A 23,677-nucleotide genomic window follows, 5' to 3' on the forward strand; every position below is an offset into this window, starting at 1 on the left:
AAGGACAACCCTGCATCCTCAGCAAGTGAGTGACATCCAGGCCACACCCCTTCTCAGCTAGCCCTTCACCTGATCCCTTTTTGAACGGGAAATTACATCCCTCTTGCAGACAGAGGCTGCCAGAACTTGAAGGAAACTAATATGTTGTTCTCAGGAAGGCTGGGGGAATTTCTATGAGAGCGAGGGTCTTGGCAAGGCACAGATGGAAGTTTGCCTTTTAAAATCTTTTCTTGCAGCCATCGCTGTTTAAAACTAAAGGGCAAAAGGCTGGTGACCCATCTAAGCACAGCAGATTTTTAAACAGTTGTTGAGAAGGGCAGTAATGAGCTGAGAACCTTGAAACTGTCCAATGACCCTGCTGTCATAGGGTCAATGTCATTGACTGAGTACTGGGCAGAGACCCAGTACTTTACAACCTCCTTCCACAACCCAGAGATGGAGATCACTGTCCCCATTTTGGCAATGAGGAGAACGACTCCAATTCCTGCCCCAGGGCACAAATGATAACGGATCGGAGCTGGAACTCGAATGTATACATCTTCTGATTCCAACTGTCATTCTTGGGTTCAACATGTTTTAATCATTAAATGACTATGTGTTGAGCATCTAACTGAGCCTTAAATTGTGCTGGACAAGGCATGAAGGTGACACGGAAGCTTCCTTGGGTGTGAGCAATGACATTTCCGTGAGCAAGAGTTAACCCACTACACGGAGGGGCAGGTGGCACTGAAACACAGACCTGTCCAAAAGGTGATTTTAAATTTTGTCAGGTCTTCTGGAACCTTATTTAGATCTAGATACTACGTGAAACTGCTTCATAATATAAAGTGCTACACCAATGTTAACTATCCTTAATTCTACCAGGATAGTTACCACAGAGATTGTAATGAACCTGGATAAAGCTCATTAAGACCAAACAGTCGATGGAGCTAGTTTTTTGGGTTTCTTTAAATTTATTACATAACATTGGTTACATAAGTTTCAGGTGTACAGTTCTGTAATACATTGTGTGCATATTTCATTGCCCTCCAAAGTCTAGTCTTCTTCCGTCACCATATATTTGACCCCGTTCCACTCTGGTGACCACCCTACTGTTGTCTGTGTCTATGAGTCTGTTTTGTTTGTTCATTTTTTGCTGTTTTATATCCCACATGAGTGAAATTACATGGCTCTTGTCCTTTTCCATCTGATTTATTTCACTTAGCACGATACGCTCAAGATCCAGCCATGTGGTCACAAATGGCAATATTTCATTTTTCACGGCAGAATAGTATTCCATTGTATACATGTACTTCTTTACCCAGTCGTCCATTAAAGGACACTTAGGTTGGATCCATATCTTGGTTATTGTGTATAATGCTGCAATGAACATAGGGGTGCATATATCTTTAAGAATAAGTGTTTTCAAATTTTGGGGGTAGATACCCAGAAGAAGGATTGCTGGATCATATATTAACTCTATTCTTAATTTTTTGAGAACGCTTCATACTGTTTTCTATAGAGGCTGCACCAATTTACAACCCCACCAGCAGTTCCCTTTTTTTCACATCCTCTCCAACACTTATTTCTTCTTATTGATAGCAGCCATTCTGCTATGATACCACACCGACAGGTGGTATCAGTGATACCAGTGAGGTGGTATCTCATGGTGGTTTTGACTTGCATTTCCCTACAGCTAGTGAAGGTGAGCAATTTTTCATATATCTGTTGGTCCTTTGTATGTCTTCTTGGGAAAAGTGTCTGTTCAGGTCCTGCACCCATTTTTTAATTGGACTATTTGTTTTCTTTGTTGTGGAGTTGTATGAGTTCTTTGTATATTTTGGATATTAGCCCCTTATCGAACGTGTGGTCTACAAATATCTTCTCCTATTCAGTTGGTTGCCTTTTGTTTTGTTGATGGTTTTTTGCTGTGCAGGAGGTTTTTAGTTTGATGTAGTCCCATTCATTTACTTTTGCTTTTACTTCTCTTGCCTTTGGGGTCAAGTTCACAAAAAGCAGGGTCCATAAATTTGGTACCTATGTTTCTTCCTGTGTATTTTATTATTTCAGCCTTAGATTCAAGGCTTTAATCCACTTTGAGTTCGTTTTTGTATGGTGTCAGACAGCAGTCTAGTTTCATTCTTTTGAATGCAGTTTTCCAGTTTTCCCAACTCCACTTATGGAAGAGACTTTCTTTTCTCCGTTGTATGTTTTTTGGCTCCTAGTCAAAAATTAGTTGCCCACAGGTGTGTGGGTTTATTTCTGGGCTCTCACTTCTATTCCATTGGTCTGTGTGTCCATTTGGAACAATCTTATTCTACACCTGGCTCTTAGGAGTTTACCAAGCCAGGTACCCTAAGAAATGACTTTGGGGCCAACTAACCCAGAGAGTGTCTGTCACGTCACGTCATTTTCCAGAACTTGGCCAAGCCTGCAAATCAATTTCTCCAGTTACTTCAGCATAATGTGGTTTGAGAGTAAACAAAGTCATTGGTGATATGTTGCCACACTTCATTCCACAGGATTTAACAATGCAGAGCCACACGGGGTGAGCCCTTCATCCAACACAGAACATTATCTGTTCCTTCTCACCTGAAGTGAACATTCATGAGAAAGTTCCTAATCTTGTAGAGCTTAGCCCCAGACAAGGATAAAAGGTGTTTGAGGAAGCAGGAAATGAAGAAATAAAATAAATATAATCCTTCTCCTGAATTAGTTTGCATAACTCTATTGTTTAACTTTGCCGTGTAATTCTCAACACTAAATTTTATGGAATAAAATTTTGAATAAAGACATCTTAAAGAAAAAGTGAATGGCCCAGAAGTTTATTCTCTTAAATATAGTACTCAAAATATTGGAAGAAAACATGAGTTTAGTGCCCCCTCCCATTTCTCCACCATTTTAGTATTTGACAATTAAGACCCCACATGAGGTTCAAATGACTTGCCAGTGTGGTTCCTCTGTGACAAGGTGAAGTCATATTAAATCTCAAGCCTTGTAAGTGAATAATACATGGCTTCCTGCCTCAAGCATTCCACTGACCGTCTTGCACAGGCTGATGTTAAACACGACTGGTGCAGGAGGTGGCTGCAGCCATCAGACCTGCAGCTATTCCTCGGCTGTCCCATCCAGGATGTTTTTAAAGGAGAATGGAGAAAACTTGTAACCAGCCCCAACGTAGAACTTGTTCTGGAACTCCACCCTGTTGTTGGGGGCAAGAAAACGGGGATTAAACCCACAGCGAGAGGCCTCTGCTAGTGGCCTCAATGGACCACCGCACCCCACAAAGAAGCCCTCGCCCGTGCACCCCCATCTGAAAGGCTCGTGAGGAGCTCACTCCACGAGGTTACGAGTATGTGTCGTGTTTCGTTTCCATCCTGATCTGAAATCACAGGGCTCACACTGGTGAACAAATAGAACCTTACAGACCAGATACCATGTATGACCATTTATGTTTACGATGTTGCAGAGTTCATTTCTGCAATGACGTGGGAAGAAATGAGAACCTGAGACAGAGGACGCTGTGATTCTCAACTCAACACACGAAGTGTAAAACCTTTCTTTACGAATAGCAGGCATAGAGGGAGGTGGACAGCATCAGTGAAAGCTAAAGACAAGCTGTGTCCAGATATTCTGGATACATCTGTGAATGTCAAGGGCTTCCTGGGAGCACTTCCTTCCTTGTGGGGACCCTCCTTCTGCGCCCAGTTTCCGGAGAGAATAGTAGCTTGTAGTGCTCGTATGACTCCTGCACTCAGCCACAGGGGCCAAAGCTCCCAGAGTCGCTTAGCAAGCCCTCTGCGAGCCTCGTTCAGATCTGTCATCTTACCAATACTTGGAGGTGCCCCTTATTTGGAAGCCCACTGTAATATAACGAATGGAAATTTAAAAGAGAAGGAACCAACGGGAACCACCATTTATGAGAGGATGGCTATGAAATACACACCTATATGACATCATTGAATATTACACCAATGGGTGACGTTGCTAATGTCACACAAGTCAGGCTTGGAACCCGGTTGGCTGGCCCTACAGCCTATCCTCCCACCCTAGAGCCCACGAAGCTTCTGCAGCGCGGACGCCCTTACCAGTGCAATCGCAGGGCATGCAGGAAAGCAGAGAGCCCCTCCATGACCAGAAGGATGGCTACTGTCAGAACAGCAAATATGGCGAAAATGATGAAGACCCCGACGAGGCCTCCCCAGCCTCGTAGGCGGAGGCCGATGTTCATCACCATGGTCCACAGCACTTCGGACAGCTCTGCAAGAGGCAAGAGAAACATTCTCACCCATGGGGCTCCTCTGGCAAACGCAGGTCATCCTGGATCTGCAGACCCCAGGATTCAGCGTCTCCACTCCCGGGTGAGGAGCCAGGCAGGCGTGCCCTAGGGCCCCACATGAGATGGTCCACACAGTGGGGGAGTTTCCGTCAGGAGGACAAATACATGGGGGCCCAGTGTGCACCAGGGAAAGTGAGCCAACGACAGCGAACACAGCAATGTAAGGAAATCTGAGTAACAGAGTGCTACGCCTAAGGAGCAAAACAGACGAACACGTGTAATGTGACTGGCTATGGACTGGATCTGTGTGTCTCCACCCGCCTCTACCTAACGATGCTATTTGGGGATGGCGCCTTTGGGAGGTGAGTAAGGTCGTGAGGGTGAGGTCCTATGACACAGTTACAGTGCCAGACCTACTGGGAAAAAAAAAGGTGATTTAGTCCTAAGAAAGAAGAGCCATTACAGAGCTAAACTTGCTAGAAGTAACCCACAGAGAAGGCACTTTTATCTGCGAGCCCATGGCCTCTGATTATGACCCTGATGGGTGCCTCACTCACCTGCATGAGCCAGGCTGAGGGCCCAGAGCCGGAGGTAAGAGGCGGTGTTGGAAATGCAGCCCAGGCAGTATTCGATCGTGTGGATGGCTTGATGCACAAATATGTCTCCAAAATTGAACTGAAAGAGAATTTTTATTCTAATGCATTAGGTACTTTCTACAGAAAAGGTACTACAAATGACACACAGATAAGTAAGACAGATCAGTAAGACTATGGACAGTTCTGGTTGAACTAGGGGAAAATAAACATTAATATACTGTAGAAAGAAAATTGAAAATTAGCAGAGCAAAGTAGGGTCTAGTATGTGTGCTGTAACATTTCCCAGAAATAGTTGAAAAGGTTCAAAGAAGAGAAACTGGCTGGTAAGGGGAGTCGTCAGAGGACGTGAGATGTGTGCTGTGCCGTGAGGATGGGGAGAGATCAGAGGGCAAAGAGAAGCAAGATCATTCCTGGTGAAGAGAACGACTCCTGGTAAGGAAAAAGCCTCTAGGTGGGGTCATCATGAGAAAAATTACGGGGAAAAACAATTTTGGCTGGAACTGGGATCTTGTGTAAGTGAGAGGCAGAAAAAAGTACGCAGGTGTGAAGTTTCAGGAAAGGCCAATGATGGACAGAGTTGAGAAAATAACCTGGAGTCAATAAAGAACCATAAAAAGCATCTGAATCGAAAGTGGCCAGAGGAAATAAGGAAATATTTGGGGGAAGATTAATCTGGTTGCAATCTGGTTGCAAAAGTGAAAGGAATGCTGATAAAAAGCCTGTTTGTTGGTCAGCTTAATAATCCAGGTATGAGGGGAGAAGAGACAAGGCAAAGACAGTTCCCTGCTTCCTTCACATGCTGTGACACAGTGGAGGAAAGAAACAGTTGTTTCCCTCAAGAGCTCAGTCTAACGGGGAGAATATGTAAAAGGACAGTTACCACCCAACAGTATGGGAAGTGCAGTCATCAGGGAAGTGCAGGATTGTGGGAACACAGAGAAGGGTCCCTACCCAGTAGGGTCCGGGGTGACCCAAGGCTTTGAGGTTCTTGAGTCTAAGTAGCTAAATGAATGGAGAATGACAGAAATGGAGAAACTGGAGAAGATGAGTAGTCGATTCTCAGACATGTTGCATTCCAGGTGATAGCTGCCCATGTACGACGAATCTCTCAGCACACAACAGGAGAGGCAGAACAGGCTCCAAAGAAAAGTCCAGGCTGGAAAGGCACACCTGGGACCTCATCTGTGGGAGGCATGACACTGGGAGCTAAGAGGACTGAGAATATCCACAAGGGAAAGATCACAGGAAGAAGAGCTCCCAGCCTTGGGAAACATCTTCATTCCGAGATAAGGAAAACACTCCTGCTGAAAAGGTCAGAGAACCAGGGGGAGCCATGTGTCTATAGTCAAGGATGGAGAGAGACCCAGGAAGGAACTGAGGGTGTGCTCAACGATGTCAGAGGCTTCAGAGAAGAAGAGACAAAAGTCGACGCCTCTCAATTCAGCAATGAAAACAACTAGGAGGAACTGAAGGGTGGGGGAGGCCAGAGACGGAGAGAGTGGGCAGAGAGGGTCAAGGTAAAGACATAATGTGAAGAATTAACCCTGTTCAAAGAGAGGTCCAGCTTTGTCCTGGCTCCTACGAGGCAACCTCTAAGCCCTCGGCATTTCCCAAGTGAAAGAAATGTCTTCGTAATTTTTGGTGAGCCCCTGGGACCACATGTGATCCTTTATGTGAAGGCTGGCCACACCAGAAAGACCGTGTGAGGTTAGAGAGTTGAGGCTTGGAGCCTGTGTTACCAGCCCCATCTCCAGGGAGGGGAAGGAGCTGGAGGTTGGCTATAACCACATGATCAATCATGGCTGCATAATGAACCCCAATAAAATACAGGACACTGACGTTCAGGTGAACTTCCTGGGCTGGCAATGCTGTGCACGTACTGCTGGGAGAGTAACGCATCTCTAAGGACACAGAGGCCTGACATCTGGAACTCTCCCAGTGGATTCTGCCTATGTGCCTCTTCCTCTGGCTGGTTCTCATTTGTGTACTTTTGTTACAATCAACTGTCAGTATAGCACTTTCCTGAGTTCCATGAGTCAGTCGATAAATTATTGAATCTGAGGGAGTCTGAGGGGACCCTATATTTATAACTGGCTGGTCTGAATGAGGGTGGTCCTGGAGTCCCCCAAACTTGTGGCTAGTGTCAAAAGTGTTGGGCAGACTTGGCAGTCTGGAGAACTGTGCTCTTAACCTTGAGTTTGGCTAACTCCTGGTGAGGAGAGCAGTGGGAGAGGGCTTTGAGAGGGAAACAGAGTCAAGACTGTGTTTGCCTCGTGATGGGACACCATGCGTGATGATACCTGGGGGAGCCTGACGTTGCCCAAAAAGGGCAGCCAATTGGCGGAGGTGGTGTGAGAACAGATGAAGGTTGTACTGAACTGGGTGGGACTTAGTGAGTCCAAAGATGTGTGCGTTGGATTGTAAAACCTTCCAGCAGGTCTGACCGACTCAGGACTATCAGTAGCCACTAGTATGGTTACTCTCTGTACCTAGACTCTTGCGGGAAAAATTTTCCATCATCCAGATTATTCATTAATTCTAACTGACCATCCATTAGTTCAAATGAATCTTTTTTTTTTTTTTTTTTTTTTTTAGTAATTTACGTCCCCAGTGGAGCTCCTTCCAGCACCTCAGCATCACAGGAACCTGCCCCCACTCCAGAATCAGAGAAGAGCTCCAGTGGATTGTGGGGGACCTCTATCATGGCAGAAAAACAGCCAGCTGCCTACCTCCGTCTGGGAAAATGTGGCACATTCCTGAGGGGGGGAGTGGCTGCCCTTGGACAGAGAAGGCAAGGAGGGGGGACAGAATCAAACAAATCCTGAATTCATCGGAGAGGCAGATAATGTTACAATAAGTAGTCACCAAAGTCATGACAGAGCCAGGGTGCAGGCAGGAGGAGGTCACGGCAGCTGTGCTGCTACGCTGGGGACGGGGGTGGGAATAAAATCACCCACGTTTTGCTCCAGTATCTCGGGCTAGATTTGGGCTCTGCTCTCACGGAGTGAGGGGCACTGATGGGAAAGCTCATTGATAAACGCAGCTGACTCCCGGGGGCCCGGTTCTGAGCCCAGGAGGACTCAGTAACATTGAGGGCTTCCTAGGTCCCCAGATCTGAATGCTGATACTCACCTCTGTCACAGATACAGCAGCGCCGGTGCTAAAATATTACAGTACTCCTCGATTAGTGGGTGAGGAGCTGTTGCTCTGCTCCTCCTAGGCGCTCCCCCTGCCCTGGGGCCTCCCCAGCTTCCCAAGACTCAACAATTACAGGCCTGCCACCAGCAGGGTCCTCTGGACCCTCCCAGCTCTGCTGCCGAAGTTCACGCTGATGGGCTGGTGCTGGCTCCTAAGTACTTGACTATCGCCCCTGAGCAGATCCGCTTCTGGAATCTGTACGAAGTGGGAAGTCTTCACAGGGGATCGGGTCCCAAATACCTCTCCTTCATGTTCATCCTGGGTCCCGTGGGCACCGGCAGAAGTGGCCCGATCACCGTGCAGGGAAGAGTTGGAGCTGTCACCTTCGATGTCCTCCGTGGCGTGCCCTTGGATCATGGATCCCTGCAGCTGTCAGCAAGCAAGGGAAGGAAGTGCTACATTCATCCTTAGAATCAGAATCACAACAATTCTGTCCGAAATAAAGGCTTTCGTTAAATATTAGCTACAGACCAGACACTGTTCTAAGCTCTGCATTACCTCATTTCGCCTTAATCACAGTTTTTTCCCGGAAGCACAATGATCACCCTGTTTTTACACAGCGGGGAACTACAGCACAGAAAGGTTAAGAAATGTGCCCAGGATCACACAGCCGGTGAGGCTTGTCAGCAGCAAAGCCAGGATTCAAACCCAGGCAGTCTGATTCCAAAGCATGTCCTGCAGGAGGTGCCAAACAATTCAGTCTTGACGGTAAATTAGTGCAGGGACAGGTGGGCCTTTCTATTGTTTAAAAGAATACACAGTCCTGAAATCATCAGCTGTGGCTTCGACATACATGGCCTTGGGACCTAAACACTCAGATTTCTACAGGCAAAATTAGGACATGAATGACTGCTATGGTCTGAAGGTTTGTGTCCACCACCAAAATTTATATGTGAAAATCCTCAACCCCAAAGATGATAGTATTAGAAGGCAGGGCCTTTGGGAAGTGATTAGGTCCTGAGGATGGAGCCCTCATGAATGGGATTAGTGCCCTGATAAAAGAGACCCCAGAGAGAGCCCTCACCCCTTCCACCAAGAGAGGACACAGCAAGAAAAATGCAGATGAAGCAGGAAGTGGGCGCTCACCATAATGAGCATCCTGAACCCTTGATCTCGGACTTCTCAGCCTCCATAATGGTGAGCAATACGTTTCTATTCTTTATAAGCCACCCAGTGTGGTATTTGGTTATAGCAGTCCCCACAGTCTAAAACAATGACTTTTCCAACACAAATATACTTTTTAAAATAAAAACATCACTTTATAAAAATGGCTAAGAAAAAAAAATCTAGCTGTAGTCACCATTCCATTTGGCCTGCTTTTATCCGTGAATTTCAATAGAATATTTCTCTCAAGTCGTTGTGAAACATAATGTCCATGTCCAAAGTTTTCCTAGAATGATTTCAGGGGTGGAATAGTGCAATGTAGGCATGAAAGCATCTTCACCTTTCTTTAGCAAGTCTGCACCTAATATTGGCAGGGTCCAGGGCAAACATCATGATGGAAGTCTGCATGCCATTTGTTTAAATATTTAACGGCTATAAATCCAGCCAACAAAGTCCTAAATGAAGTATGTTCTAGCCTCCCATCTTGATCAATAAATCCTCATAAGAACGTGAAAGGCCAGGTTCAAATTCAGAGTCTCAGGAGGGCTGGCCTTGTACCATGGTACACCATCCTTTCATTACCACCTCTGATTGCAACCCACAGCACGAGGGTCTTCCGTGCACATCTGTGCGCACGCCCTCCCACGACATCCACATTCCATCCACACTCTCCACACCTATAGGGCCCAGTGGTACCAATGCCAGTGGTGTGGTTGGCTCTTTGAGGGCCTGGAAGTGGGCTTGAGTCCATCTGGCCAGGAATTCCAGGGTGTCCAGTACCAAGAAGGGGTTCTGGGTAAGCCTTTCCCCTTGGCCATGTAGGTTCCTTGTCCCATGGTGAGGGAAGTGACTCAAGTTAATATTACTTTGAATTCTTAAAATCCTATTTTCTCTCCCTCTCTACTTAAGGAAGAAAACACCAAAGAAGAAACAGAAAATAGTTTCTCCATTTCCATCCCCAACTCTTGCCTTTTCTGGTTATATCCTGGAATTGGTTAAAATGAACAGGAATAATTTTGTAGAAAGAAGCAAGATACGAAACTTTGTGAATCGTAGTGACTCCTCTTCCCCAGTCAAAATATACTTTGCCGTCCCCTTAACTAAGCATCTCACAATGTTTGAGCTGGGTGCTCAACAATAGTAAATCAATTTTAAATGAGTTACTTGCAACTTTCTAAAAACACATATGCCAAAAGACATGCACAGGATGTTTACAGCAATGCTATTTGTAATTACTAAAACTGAAAACATGCCAAATTACTTTCAATATATGAAGAGGAACTAAATTATTGTGGTATATCGACACAAGGGAATATCATATAGCAAACACACACATGCATGCACACTCGCGCACACACACGCCCCGAGCAAAGTTTGCAAGACATGAGAGTCAAACACGCTTGCCATTAATAGAGCATTGTGCTAGAGCTAGGAAGGCCCCTAGGAAAAGTCGGACTCTGCAGAAGGAAGTGTACCTGGGGAAGGCCAGTTACTCACCTCGCTACTGTCCTGCAGGCCCTGGTAAGCCCACCGTTGTCTCTAAATCCCGGATTTCTATTTCCAAGGAACCCACAGTCCTACCCACGGTAAGTGAATTGAAACAAATGACTCGTACCTGGGATTTCCGATGATTGGCTCTAAGAATTAACGGCTTGATCAGAAGCATCCACGGCACAGAAATCAGGGCCATAATAACAAAGAAAGTTTGGACTTCTTGCTGCAAGAACAAAATGGTAAGTGCCCATCATTTTAAGGTAACCACACAGCATACTTATGATAAAAATGCTAGCTATAGGTCATCTCGGTGGTATTTTATTTTGAGAGCTCTAAAGCATTTCAGTGAATTCAGTCACCTTCATACCTTGACTATTCTAACTGCCGATAGAGAAATGTCAGTCCAGTGGTTCCCAGTGTAATAGTGGGGAGGCTTGAAAACTCACCTTCTTTATTCCTTATTCTCTAAGCAACCCTTTACTGTACAGTCAAACCATGTGTAACCAGTCATTTGAACAAGAAGTACTCATGAGACACCATAAGGGCAACTTTATTTGTCCCTTTAACTCTGTTCCGTGGGAACAGTTAGCCTCTGGCCCTGGATGAAAGGTGTGGCCAGACCCATGACTTTACCAGTCGCCTTGTGGTCACCCAAAGTCCTTGGGTCACTTTAAGTCACAAGCATTATCTCAATCAGTAATTTTATATTTCCAGTACAAGACAATTATCTCAGCTCTCTCTTTCAAAAAAAAAAAAAAATCTCTCCTGTTATGAACCAATTACCCCAATGAATTTAATTTTTAAAGAAAGATTATATATGTTATATATAATTTAGTTTTTATTTCCTTAATGTCTACAATACATACATACTACTTTTGTATGATAATTAAAAAAAAAAAAAACATTGACTAGTTGGAATTTTTAAATAAATGCACGCTATGCTGAACATAAAAAAAAAAATCCCTCACCATGTCCACCTGACGCACGTTCTCATTGTGTGTGAGTTACCTAAGGGGTTCTGGGAAACCTACGTAGAACTCTCTTCCATGTCTCTTTCTCACAGTTCGCTTTGCAATGAGGCATCTGTGGTTTTTATGTCTGTCTTGAAACCCAGGAGCGCTCCCATTTTGGGATCCTGTCACGTATTTCCTCTGTCGCCCACATAACCCCGTCTCTTCTTTCATACGTTCACTAGTCACCAGTTTTGAGGAGTGACTCAAAGCTGCTGTCATCGAGAACCAGGAGGCCTCGGAGGGCTTGGTCAGACCTAGACAGAGGACTGGCGTCGAGGTGCTCAGAGTAAAAGGGAAAAGTGGCTCTTCAGCCCTGATACGTCTTCATCTGTTGTGGCTGAGCTCTTAGTGAGGCCATTTATTATCCCAATGGTAACACGAATTACTGTGATGACAGTGGGAACATCTTAGCTGTTCGACCTTCTATCCTCCTCCACTTACACACTCAAAAGGGAACAGAAACCGATTGTCCAGTTTTAAACCATGACATACAAAGCAACTGGGGATTTATGTTTATCTGTTGCTGTTCTTCTTTGATATTCAAACGTGGCACCAAGACAGCCAGGGTAGTGCTGGGAAGGGGCTGTATTTATCAACTTCCATTATCTCTTCCAGCTGTTTGACCCCAAAAGGAGGTTATGGAAACTTCAAACTGTGTCAAGATCATTCATCTTCATACTAGGGCTTGGGGAAACCAGCCAACTCCCAACAATGTTTTGTTTTTTTTTTAATGGGAAAAAGCTGGAAACGCCATCGACTATGCAATGCTCAGTGCATATTCCAGACTAAGTGTGGGCTTCAGTGTTCATGACAAGAGCTAGTGACACAGGAAACATTTGGTGAATCTGAGTCCTTTGCCTAAAAGAGAAGACCTGTTTGGGAAATCCAAGCACACTTTCATTTAGACTCAAGCAGTGACCACATGAACCTTCCAAATACATTCATTTAATGCTAAAACCTAGGGGTGGTTGAAGGTTACTACTGATGTATAACAAAAAGGTGTTATCACAGTGATTTGAAATACCACAAGAGAGCTTTCAGAAGTATAGGTTTTCTCTGGTTATTACCTAAAATCATTCCTTATTATTTTCATAAAAAATTGCCCTGTCACACGTTTTTTTCTTATTTGCTTCTATAGCGGAAGAGAAATCAAGCTTATGTGGACAACTAGAAATCAAGCTTATGGGGACGTGTATGGCCATAGCGGGACCATGGCTTTCCCTAGGACACCCCAAATGAGCAATCACAGTCAGGTGACAGGTACACCACAGGGTCACCTGGCATTGGAACATTAGCCCCAGAGCTTGACCCAGAGGAATCAGAAGTTATAGAAGTGGGTCTTCCTTTAGTGAAAACCTACCTTCAAGCAATATAATCAGGTTAATCACTGGGAGAGTCCAGAGGAAAAAAATTATTTGGGTTAGCAAAGAATTATTCACTGAATTATATTTACATTTAGCTCCCAAGGGACATTTATTATTTTTAAAGATAAAATATTAAGTTGGTAAAGAGGCTGAAAGAAATGGAAGAAATCAGAATGGTAATCAAGTCCAGCTGTTGTGAGATACTGTCCACAAAAGAAGAGCCACAAGAAGAAAGAGTAAGAAGCACTTCCAACGAGCCACAGACGCTCACAGGACAGCCTGAGTTTGGTCCACAGTTTTCCACAAACCCACCACCCGCATGAACAGAGGGACTCCGCTTCTTGACTCTATTTCCATTTTCTTTCTTGGGAACCTTAACTAGAGCTTACTTTTAGAATACGAGATTATCAAATTTTACGTGGAGCATTTACAATTTCAAGCCAATCAAGTTGAAGGATTAGCTTTTCTTTCTTCAGACAACGTACAAGTCAATTTTCCACCCCACAGCAATACCCGTCTCATGTATTACCCCGACAGGAATAGCTGGAGCTGCACCACCACACTGCCCTCAGCCCTGTCCCTCATTTAATAAAAGTCCTGAAATGTAAAGACCTTGACTGGGTGCAAAGGTGGCTCAGTCTTGCAAATAATTACTCTCTGCAGTACTCAAGAGTATGAGAAATCTGACATAGTCAAGTGCATAGCAGAAGAAAGAAACCTAGAAATACCTGATGTTGGTACAGGGGTGCATTTGAAGAGTCGCTATAGTTGAACATAAACATATTGATGAAATGGATGAGAATGCTCGGAGCTTTCCGAGACACATGGACATCGAAGTGGCACCACTTGAAAATGATCATGAAAACCAGGTATCCAAACAGACAGAGCATAAAAATCATCTCAGGAATAAACTGCAGAATGATGTTGAGTGTTTTTCTGAAGTATCTGGGGGTGGGAGACACACAAACGAGATAGAACATTGAGACAATATCAGTAACTCGTTATTCTCCCCTAAGCACAAAATGTTCACTGCATTCAATTCCCTGGGAAGCAGCAGTCACGCACAAATGGACAAGAGAAAGTGCTTTTGTACAAAAGATTCCTGGAGAACCAGGGCCTAGAAGGTGATGTCTGAAACAAAGGTCACACCCACACCGACAGTTGGTGATTTGGCCAAAGCTTCAAATGCAGGCCCAGCTTTTATCAACACATTCAAAGGCACAAAGATATATAAGGGCGACTTAGAAGATTTCTCCTAAGAATGCCCTAAGGCCAGCAAACTATGGCCCTCACTCTTGGTACAGCCTGCAAGTTAAAAATGGTTTTCATATTTTAAAAGGGCTGGCGGGGGGGGAAGTCAAAAGAGGAAAAATATGTTTGACACAGGAAAATTATATGGAATTCAAATTTCAGCATTCCTACATAAAGTTTTATTAGAACATAGCCACACTCATCCGTGTACATATTGTCAATAGCAGTTTTCTCACCACTACACTAGAACGGAGCAGTTGTGACAGAGACTGTCTGGTCTGCAAAGCCTAAAATATTTACTAGGTGTCCTTGTCCTTCTTTGGCCTTTCCCACCGGGGGTCGCCACATGACTGGCTCTGGCCGATGAAATGGGAATGAAAGTGGCAGGTGTTACTTTGAGGTGGAAGCTTGAGAGTCAATGTGTAATTGACCACTCTCCTCCACACATGGCAGCTGGCAGTTTTCCAGCCGGTGGCTGCCCATCAGCCCAGGACCCACGGTGAGGATGACAGGAACAGAGCCCCCAGTGGGCCCACAATGGACAGGTGTCATGGTCTTGAGCTACTGAGATTTGGGGGGATGTTTGTTACCACACAATAACCTAGCTCATACTGACTACACAATCTCGGAGATGTCAAATAACATGTCCAGCATCACACAGCTATTAAAAGTTGGAACCAGTACTTAAACTTCTGATTCCAAACTCTGTTTCATTTCTGTGGCACCATGCTGCCTGCACTCACTCCTAAACTACCTTGCAGGTGGGGTTTCAGCAACACCTACAAGCTGCCATGTCCACACAAGATGCTTCTGAACAGGCAATTTGAAGCTGTTTTCAAAGATTGATACCTTTAGCATAAACAAGCTGGAGAAGCTTTCCAGAAAGGGATCTTGATAGAAGGAAAGGAATAGCCAAAGAAGTGGAAGGGTGCTGCCAGTAGGAAGAAATTACACCAAAGCAATTCAGAATCTGAGGGCACTTTGGTCAAAACGCACTTACGTCCCCATTTGCACACTGGTGGGAGCTAAGCGTGGATGTAGCACCAATGCAGGTCTTTCAGGTTGTGGGGACATGAGGTGCTGGGGGCCTGCCAGCCTCTTTCAAATATATGCGAAGTAAAAGGTGCACTGACCTTTGAAAGATTCAGCTGAGGAGAAACGGAGGTGCCATTTCTGGCAAACCAGCTTATCATGGCTCAAGCCAAGAGACACGGAAAGACTCCCGTAGGAAGCACACTCACATAGAGGGACACAGAGTGAACTGGTGGCTCCGTCCCTGTCACCGTGGGGTCAGACCAACAGGTGGGAAGTTAACCATAAAACTCACATGTGATTGAAAAGGCTGAGAATGACGCCGAAAGCCATCTGGACGATTCCCAGGATAACCGACATCTTCATCTTATAGGAGTTCAGGAACGTTAGTTTGTTTGAAGCCAAATTCCAAATCTGGATGGGAAAGGTGACCAGAAACACATGAGACCAGAATCTAGACGCTTAACTGGAGTTGGGGGCGACGGTGCTGTTTCCCCTGAGGAAGTCACGCTGGAAACCACATTTTCAAATTTCAGTCCAGTTCAACGCATGTATTTTAGGTTCAGAAAAGGACCAAGCCCCTTATAAATGCAACGCTGATGACAAAAATGTCAGAACTATTAGTACCACTAGTAAAATATCAAGTGGCTAAAAGGAAACTGGGGGGAAAAATCCTATATGATTTTTCCCTTGTTCTAAGTGAAAACAGATTCTGAAGTATTATGGAGATCGCATACTTGCCTCAGTTCCTATAAGAAAGGTGTAGCTCTCTGGCCCATGAATTTAACCAATCCTTTCTTAATAATACCACCTTTTGCTTTGAATTCCTATGGCACTTCACATTAAAAAGCATTTTCCAGGCCCTTGTCCAGTAGCCACTCCTATAGCCAATATTTATTAGCACTATGGGTAAGCCACGTCCCTGCCTTCGCCAAGGGCCCAGTTTGCCAAACTTGCAAAGAAAGGGCCACGTGTATGTACCTGCCAGCCCCAAAGGAGAATGGCACACAGAGCAACCACTCAGAGTGGTTAGGGGGCTGGTCAGGATCTCACACGGGTTAATGACCCGTCACTAAGGTTCTTCTTCGCCACAGAAATCTCAAGTTCCCCTGTGATTTCCAATCCCCAGCCCCATGCAAATGATGCAAGTCCTTGTGCCTACTTCTGACCCCTCTTGAACGTTAGGCCCATCCCAAACCACCTGCTACACACATCTTGGGAGTTTGCCTTGCTGCATCTCAAAGGTAACAACGCCACAGGGTCTTCTCATCTTCCCGCCTAAAATGACTTCCTCCTCTCTAAACTGCTTTGCTGTCAAGGGGACAACATCCACCTAGGCGCAGTGTCAATGCATTGTCACTATGTCCCCTACCCCAAGCACACACAGGGGCAGGAAGCAATCTCACTGATTCCTGCTTTACAACGTCTCCAGCTGCACAATCACTAAGGAGGCTGCTGGGAAGGGGAGGGGAGGGACTCCAGTAACAGGTGCCCACACACCAGAGTCTCCTCTAACCTCCCCATCTGCACTAGTATCTAACCTGCACCAAGCTCGCCCTCCATCCTCTGCCCTTCCTTTTGCCCACCTGGTTTATCAACCCCACAGAGTCACTCAGTGTGGTGAGGGCAGGGTACCCAGCACACAACAGACCCAGCCAAATCTGGTCAACTAAAAATGTTCATGGTTAAGAACCAGACACATACAAAGCTCCTGGAAGGGACTGATCTCATTTCATTCTAACAAAACTTCTATGAGATAGATACAGTAGTCTCTCCTTATCTGCGGTTTCACTTTTTGTGGCTTGTTACCCATGGTCAACAGTGGTCCAGAGGTCAGAAAATATAAAATGGAAAATTCCAGAAAGAAACAATTCTGAAGTTTTACACTGTGTGCCGTTCTGAGTAGTGTGATGAAATCTCGCACCGCCACGCTCCATCTCACCCGGGATGTGAACCATCCCTTTGTCCAGCGTCTCTCCACACTGAATACGCTTCCTGCCTGTGAAGTCACTTAGTAGCCAGCCATCTTGGTTATCCGATCAGCTGTCCTGGTGCCGCAGTGCTTGTGTTCAAGTCACCCTTATTTTACTTAATAATGACCCCAAAGCGCAAGAATAGGAATGCTGGCAATTCAGATCTGCCAGAGAGAAGCTCTAAAGTGCTTCCTTTAAGTGAAAAGGTGAGTACAGTACAGTAAGACATTTTGAGAGACCACATTCACCTAGCTTTTATTACAATATAGTTATAATTGTTCTATTATTGTTGTTAATGTCTTAACTGTGCCTAATTTATAAATTAAACTTTATCACACGTATGTGTAGGAAAAAACATGGTACATATAGGGTTCAGTACTATCCATGGTTTCAGGCATCCACTCGGGATCTTGGACTGTATTTCCTGTGAAGAAGCAGGGGACTACTGTATAACTATTCCCATTTTACAGATAAGGGGATTTATCTTACTCGCAGGGAGATTAAGTTACTTCTACATCTAGGAAAACATAATATGGAGCGTTTCCCCCATTTATGCACCCCACTCTGTTCTGAGTGTTTTAACTGTAATAATCATTTACTTTTCTGAGCAACCCTTTGGGTTAGGGCTCTTAGTAGATCCATATTATAGACGAGGAAAGAGAGACACAGAGATAGTAACTTGCTCGAAATCACACAGCAAGGAAACAGAAAAGCCAAGATTTAAACACAGGCTGTCTGATTCCAAAGTGTGGGCTTTTAACCATTGTGTCATGTTCATTTATTATGAAATATTTACAAACGCCTTTAGAAGGAGCTCTCAGCTCTGCTAGCCAAATAGTTTGTGATTTGATTCAAACTAGATACTGCACACGGTTAATAAATGCAGCTGGAGTAAGTTACATGATGTAAAAATCAAATCCTTCATTAATGCATGTAAGTGCTCATACAGGCACAGATATGTCCCATTAGAAAGGTCATCTCTGGGGAACAGGATTGCAGGAAAAGTAGGAAAGACAACTCTTTCCTTTCCTTTTTTATATTTTGTACATGGATTTTAATCATATATTATTATTTTATAATAACAAGACCAGAGGTTTGCAAAAATCTAAATGTTACCAGGAAAAAAATTATTTTCAACATCCCATCTTCTCTTGCACCCTCACATTTGCCTTTCCTTTCTGACTAGTGGGCACATGACAAAATTGCATGCGGAGTAGAAAATCTGGACCACTCTGTTTTGAAATGTGAAATACACTGCCCTCCCCTCTGTCTGTGAGGAGCAGAGTGGGACAAACAGGATTTGCTGACGAATTAGATGTGGGCCGTGACGGGAAGAGGACAGTAGGCGCAACGAGATTCAAAGCAAAGCAAGGTCAACCAGACGCTAAAATCACTCCCCTCTATATTCCTCCTCTTCTTGCTAATCATAAAATTCCCAGGACCGAAGATAAAGCCTTCCAGTCTATAAAAATAACAACTTGCATTTGTTTTCAGCCCATTGCAGCTTACAAACCAGCTTTCAAGAACGTTACAATTTGTGATAAAAGTTGGAATTCAAGTGCCCCCGGGCAGCAAGTGTAAACAAATGCTGGGTGGCGCTTTCTGTTTTTATCAGGGAGGAAAGGTGGGCAGACAGCAGGAGGATCCAGGAAAACAAACAAGGAGATGACCCACAGACAGGAGAGACCAGAAAACCAACGTGAGGGTCAGTAATGTATATTCTAGCTGTCAGCAACTAACACTGAGTCTCAGTTCTCTCCCACAAAAACAGCTTAGAAGAAACATTAATGGACGTCCAACGCCAAGTTCAAATCTAGACCCCTCATGCTCATCTGGAGCACAAGGCTGCCACCTGGTGGCGACATGCGCTGGGCCATCGTGTGAGTGGCTTGACACAACGTCTGGAAATCCCTTCATAACTATAGGCTGTGCAAGGAAGCACCTTTGTTTTGCTTGGCTCCAGTCCAACTGAGATAAATGTAATAAACAAATAAAAGTGAATATGTGTCCTTTCTTTTAACGTGTATCAATTCTGTGCAATAAAATAAAGCAAAAAAACGAAAGCAAACCCTTACTTTTCTAGGAAAAAGAGAGATATTACCTACTGCAACAAAATGCTCAAGTATAGAACTTGATTAGGACGATAAATTGCTTATCTAATATTAACACTTTCCAGGCAACCAAGGGCCTTTTAAGGAAGCAATCATTAACCACCAGGGTATAATGGATGGACACAGACGCAGGTGTTTGTATGGAAAATGACCCAGGGACTGCGTCAAGGATGTGGGTAAGACCGTCACTTGAATCCAGCGCAAGGTGTCACAAAAACGTCCAGTCCACGTTACTCTATCTCAGCATAAGCTGGTGGATTTGAGAGGTCTTGGCACTTTCTGCTCCTCCACCCAGAGATCTCCTCAGTAAGACATTTAAGTAATAAATATTTAACAAGAAGACATTACCGGATCAATCCCAAATGGATATGGATTTCCAGAGTACACTCCTGGAATGGCTGGATCCAGCTGTAGAAGCGGATTTGTTTCTATTACTTTCATACTGCAGGAGAAAGAAAAAAACAAAACCCATGAAACCAAAGGCAGGAATTGTCCAGCCAATCAAAGCCTCATTGTTGGCGTAACTCATCACTTTGGCTCATTCAGTTATTCCATGAATGAGTATTGAATACCTACTACGTGCCCGGTACTGTCCTAGGTGCTGAGGCTACAGAAATGATCAGCCAGCCCCCAAGGAGTTCACAGTCTGAGTTTCCAAAGGGCTCTCAGCCTCGTGGGGTTTAGTCAAGTTACGCCACATCAGAAAAAAGGCAGGGGCAGAGGTGAGGGAGCCTACAGGAAAGAAATCCCAACCCAGGGGCAAGCCTGGGAAATCTCTCCTGGGAGTGTGTGGGCAGCTCCTGGAAGAGTGAACTGGCTGTCACACATGGACCCTGATCTCAAAAGTTGAGGTCCATTGCATGTCTTGAAATCTGTGTTCTATTTTTACCCAGAAGTACAAAACAGAGCATGCATCTATAGAAGTAACGAAATATGAGTATTTGAAATGATGAGGAACAGAATATTGGCAACTTTGACAGGAAGCCTAGAAATATACTCTGCTCCCTCCTGCAACTGAGGTGCTAGAGGGTATTTGGGAGCAGAGGTGGGAAGTGAGGAAGCCTGAGCATGCTGACCAGGCCGTCAATAGATGGAAACAGCTGGCTCTGACCAGCCATTTCAGACATACAAGACTCCTGCCTGAATGGCATGCCTCAGGGCAAATGGTTGGATTTAATGAGCAGAGATGTGTTTGTGTGTCGACAAAGCAGAAAGCTGCTCCTGACGAGAGGGAACTGGCCTGGCACCCACAGCTATGTCTGCTGTTGGGCATAAATAATTTCACAGAACACCAACAGCAGACAGGGCCACTCTGCCACCGTGATGGAGCCAGACAAAAACAAGACCATTCCACAATCGTATCTGATACCAAAATATGGCCATATCAACCTAAGGACATTGTCCAAACCACAAAAAGGACCAAGCACTCCCCTTGTCCTCTCAGAGGCCAAGTCCTCTAAGCCCTTTCTGACACCCTCTTACTGAAATGCCCACGGTCCCCACTGCGGTGCCATATCCCTCACTGGGTCAATAAACCCAATTTTGGGTGACGAGAAGTATGTGTCTGGTGGTCTTTGGCTGAAGGATATTATGACAATGTCACTTGTCAGGGAAAGCAGGTCCAAGACCTAGCTTGTGTCAGGCCGGTGACCCAAATCAGCTTGCTGTGTGCTTTGCCGCTCTGATGGGTGACTACAGTTTCCCTTTGCCTCGCTGCTTTACGCCATTGATCCTTGGGCACGTGGCTGAGTGTCCCTCAGACTGGGCTGGGCCTCAAAGAGCCTTCGATTGGGGCCGAGGTGATTTGCACGTGCATAAAAGACTGACATTTTGACCCACATTTGCAGAGTGACAACGAACCAGATGGCTTGGTCCTTTCACAATCACACTGCAGGGCAAATGAAATCCCGTGTTGGTAGTTTGGTGAAATTATGCTGAGATAATACATGCTCCATCACTGTGCTTAGAAGTTTGAATCGGAAGAGCAGAACTAAGTAATGGGTCTTTAAATTTACGAAAGTTTTGCTTTTCTAGGCATTTCCAGAATACTAATTGCAAAGCAAAACCAAAACAAACAAAGAAAAAACACCCCATCGATGTAGTCATGTGTAATTCTGGAAAACATTTTCTTCTTTTTTTACTGACTTATTGTTTAACATTCCTGTCCTTTACTAGAGGGAACTGGGACCCAGCAGAGAAACTAAAAAGGAATGCCTTCCATGACACCCCCACCCCCATATTACAATAGTTTCTCTGCGCCTATCTGTGCCTTTGATCAGCATCAAGCCCTTAAAATGCTCTTGGAAAAGCTCCAGGCCAAAAAGAACCCTGGATTGAATCTTTTCTACTGAAAAATCCTTGGATGAAATTGATTGTTTATTCTCTCCTCCCATTTATGATGTGAGCGCAGATTTCAGGGAGCAGGTAAAAGCCTTGAAGTACCTGAAATAGAAATTTTAGAGTCCTACCATGCTTGGGAGAGAAAAGATGGGAAGCGAAGTTGCAAAAATGTTAACACATCTTTGCCTCCATGGGTTCAGTCCGCTCCTGTCATACTTTCAAGTGGAAGCTCCAGAATGAGACAGAGAAGCCTTAGCTGACCTGAAGAAGCTGGGCAGACAGACGTGAGGAAAACGTCACCTGTGACGTTTAGGGCCTTGCAAATTAGCCTGAAACTGTTGTGGTTACCGTGGGTATGAAACACAGGCAGCCCAAGAACCCCAAAGATCACAAGGTGGTCATGATTTCCATTTGTTTCCTTTGTCTCCTGTCCTCCACTGCCCATCTGTGCTCTCCCAATTCATCGAGTTAACCTACCTCTCAAACATGAAAATCTTTCTCCCTCCCCACAAAAGTCCCCATTCCTGAAGAGTTGCGTTTCTATTCTGATGATGGTTCATCTGATTAACTGCATAAAATAATTGTGGGGTGCCTGTGGGAAGAATGATTTGTGGGGATGTGGAGAACTTCCAGACCTCACGTTTCTGCAGTCAGTACATCTCCTCACCAAGCACCCCACCTACCCTCACTACCCTACCGCTTCCTACCTCCCTCCATCACCTACAAGGCAAACACAGGGAACCAGCATTGCAAAACTATTTCTTCCTTTGCTTTGATCACTTACTGAAAATGCCCTTCTGGAGAGGCTGGGGCCTTGACTACTGGAAACGAATCATTCATAGAGTTCCACTCCTGCATCAGCACTTCGTAAAGCAAAGCCTCTGTCCTAAGTGCATGGACGCACAACTTTATTCTCTCTCTCCAGTTCCCTGACAGAGCAAGCTATGTTTTAAATGCCACCTCTTCTCCGGGAAGCCTGCTGTTCTGAGGATGCCCCGTTTATACCTGCTGTACTTTTGTTTTCGTAACGGTGCCTGGCACACAGTATGTACTCCAGGATACAGACTTACTTGAGCTGAAGTTTTAAAAACTATTTCCATGCATTACAGTTACCAGCACGGCTACTGAGTCAGCAGCACACGATCTCACACCCCGTTGATAAAATGGAATTGCATGTTGAATTTGTAGGAGCAGAGCCACGCATAGACTCGCCCAACCATGAAAACTGTCACTGAGGCCACCTTGCATGGCCAGTGAGTGACCCATCTCTGCCTGTAAACTTACTTCCATGTGCCATTTCTGAACATGGGCTGGACACTCCAAGAAGAGCCAAAGATGTTGAAAGCCTTGGAGAAGCAGTCGTTGTAAATCATCCCCGTGTAAATGGAGAAGATCCCCATAAGGAGGATGAGATAGCGCCCGTTGAAGAAGGTGTTCCAGATCTGGCCTCCGAGAAACAGAGAGCATGACTGTCAGAAGCTCTGAACCAGCACCACTAGAATTGCCACAGCAAGGCACCAGGCCCCGTACGGAGGGGTCACGTGACAGGGCAGACGTCAAGGGGATCCAAGTAGCAAGAGCACACACATCATGATTTTCCTGAGCTTCTACGGGTGGGTCAGAAAAGTCCGAGAATGGTAGTTGTTATTGTGGAAATGAAACATGTAAGTCTCGCATGCTTTAATTCAGCCTTGGTTAGAAAAAGTAACAAAAGCAGAAACTGAGGCCTCACCTGAAAGTGGGAGACTCTTGTCTTAAGTACTTCCACGAGGCAGGCACTGAGCTGGCCTCAGAGGGCTGCTCAATTTTACAGTTCAAGCTTCCACTCATTTTGGGTCTTCAATAGAAACCTGAATCTCTAAGGACATCCACTAAGAAGAGAAAGTGCCTTCCCCTAATACTGGATGATGTGTAGCGGTCACTCTCCGAACTGCTGAAGTGTA

General features: G+C 45.0%; 1 protein-coding gene across 17 annotated transcripts in view; it reads right to left on the reverse strand.

Annotated features, from left to right (window-relative positions):
- Positions 1 to 939: 939 nt before the first annotated feature.
- Positions 940 to 23,677, reverse strand: part of ATP6V0A4 (ATPase H+ transporting V0 subunit a4) — a 63,558-nt gene continuing 40,820 nt past the window's right edge. For 14 of the 17 annotated variants that reach the window (XM_081038277.1, XM_081038279.1, XM_081038264.1 and 11 more), the window contains 9 exons: positions 23,019 to 23,176; positions 19,743 to 19,836; positions 15,606 to 15,724; positions 13,756 to 13,972; positions 10,772 to 10,873; positions 8,293 to 8,421; positions 4,816 to 4,933; positions 4,068 to 4,239; positions 940 to 3,181 (listed from right to left, as the gene is read on the reverse strand). In XM_081038277.1, the coding sequence (XP_080894403.1) occupies positions 3,088 to 3,181; positions 4,068 to 4,239; positions 4,816 to 4,933; positions 8,293 to 8,421; positions 10,772 to 10,873; positions 13,756 to 13,972; positions 15,606 to 15,724; positions 19,743 to 19,836; positions 23,019 to 23,176 (1,203 nt within the window). In that variant the 3' untranslated portion in view covers positions 940 to 3,087. Of the gene's footprint in view, positions 3,182 to 4,067; positions 4,240 to 4,815; positions 4,934 to 8,292; positions 8,422 to 9,352; positions 9,443 to 10,771; positions 10,874 to 13,755; positions 13,973 to 15,605; positions 15,725 to 19,742; positions 19,837 to 23,018; positions 23,177 to 23,677 lie in introns of all 17 variants that reach the window. The other 3 variants (XM_081038276.1, XM_081038274.1, XM_081038275.1) reach the window with 1 other exon arrangement.

The sequence above is a fragment of the Rhinolophus hipposideros genome (assembly GCF_964194185.1).
Source record: "Rhinolophus hipposideros genome assembly, chromosome: 25".
Classification (NCBI taxonomy): Eukaryota; Metazoa; Chordata; class Mammalia; order Chiroptera; family Rhinolophidae; genus Rhinolophus; species Rhinolophus hipposideros.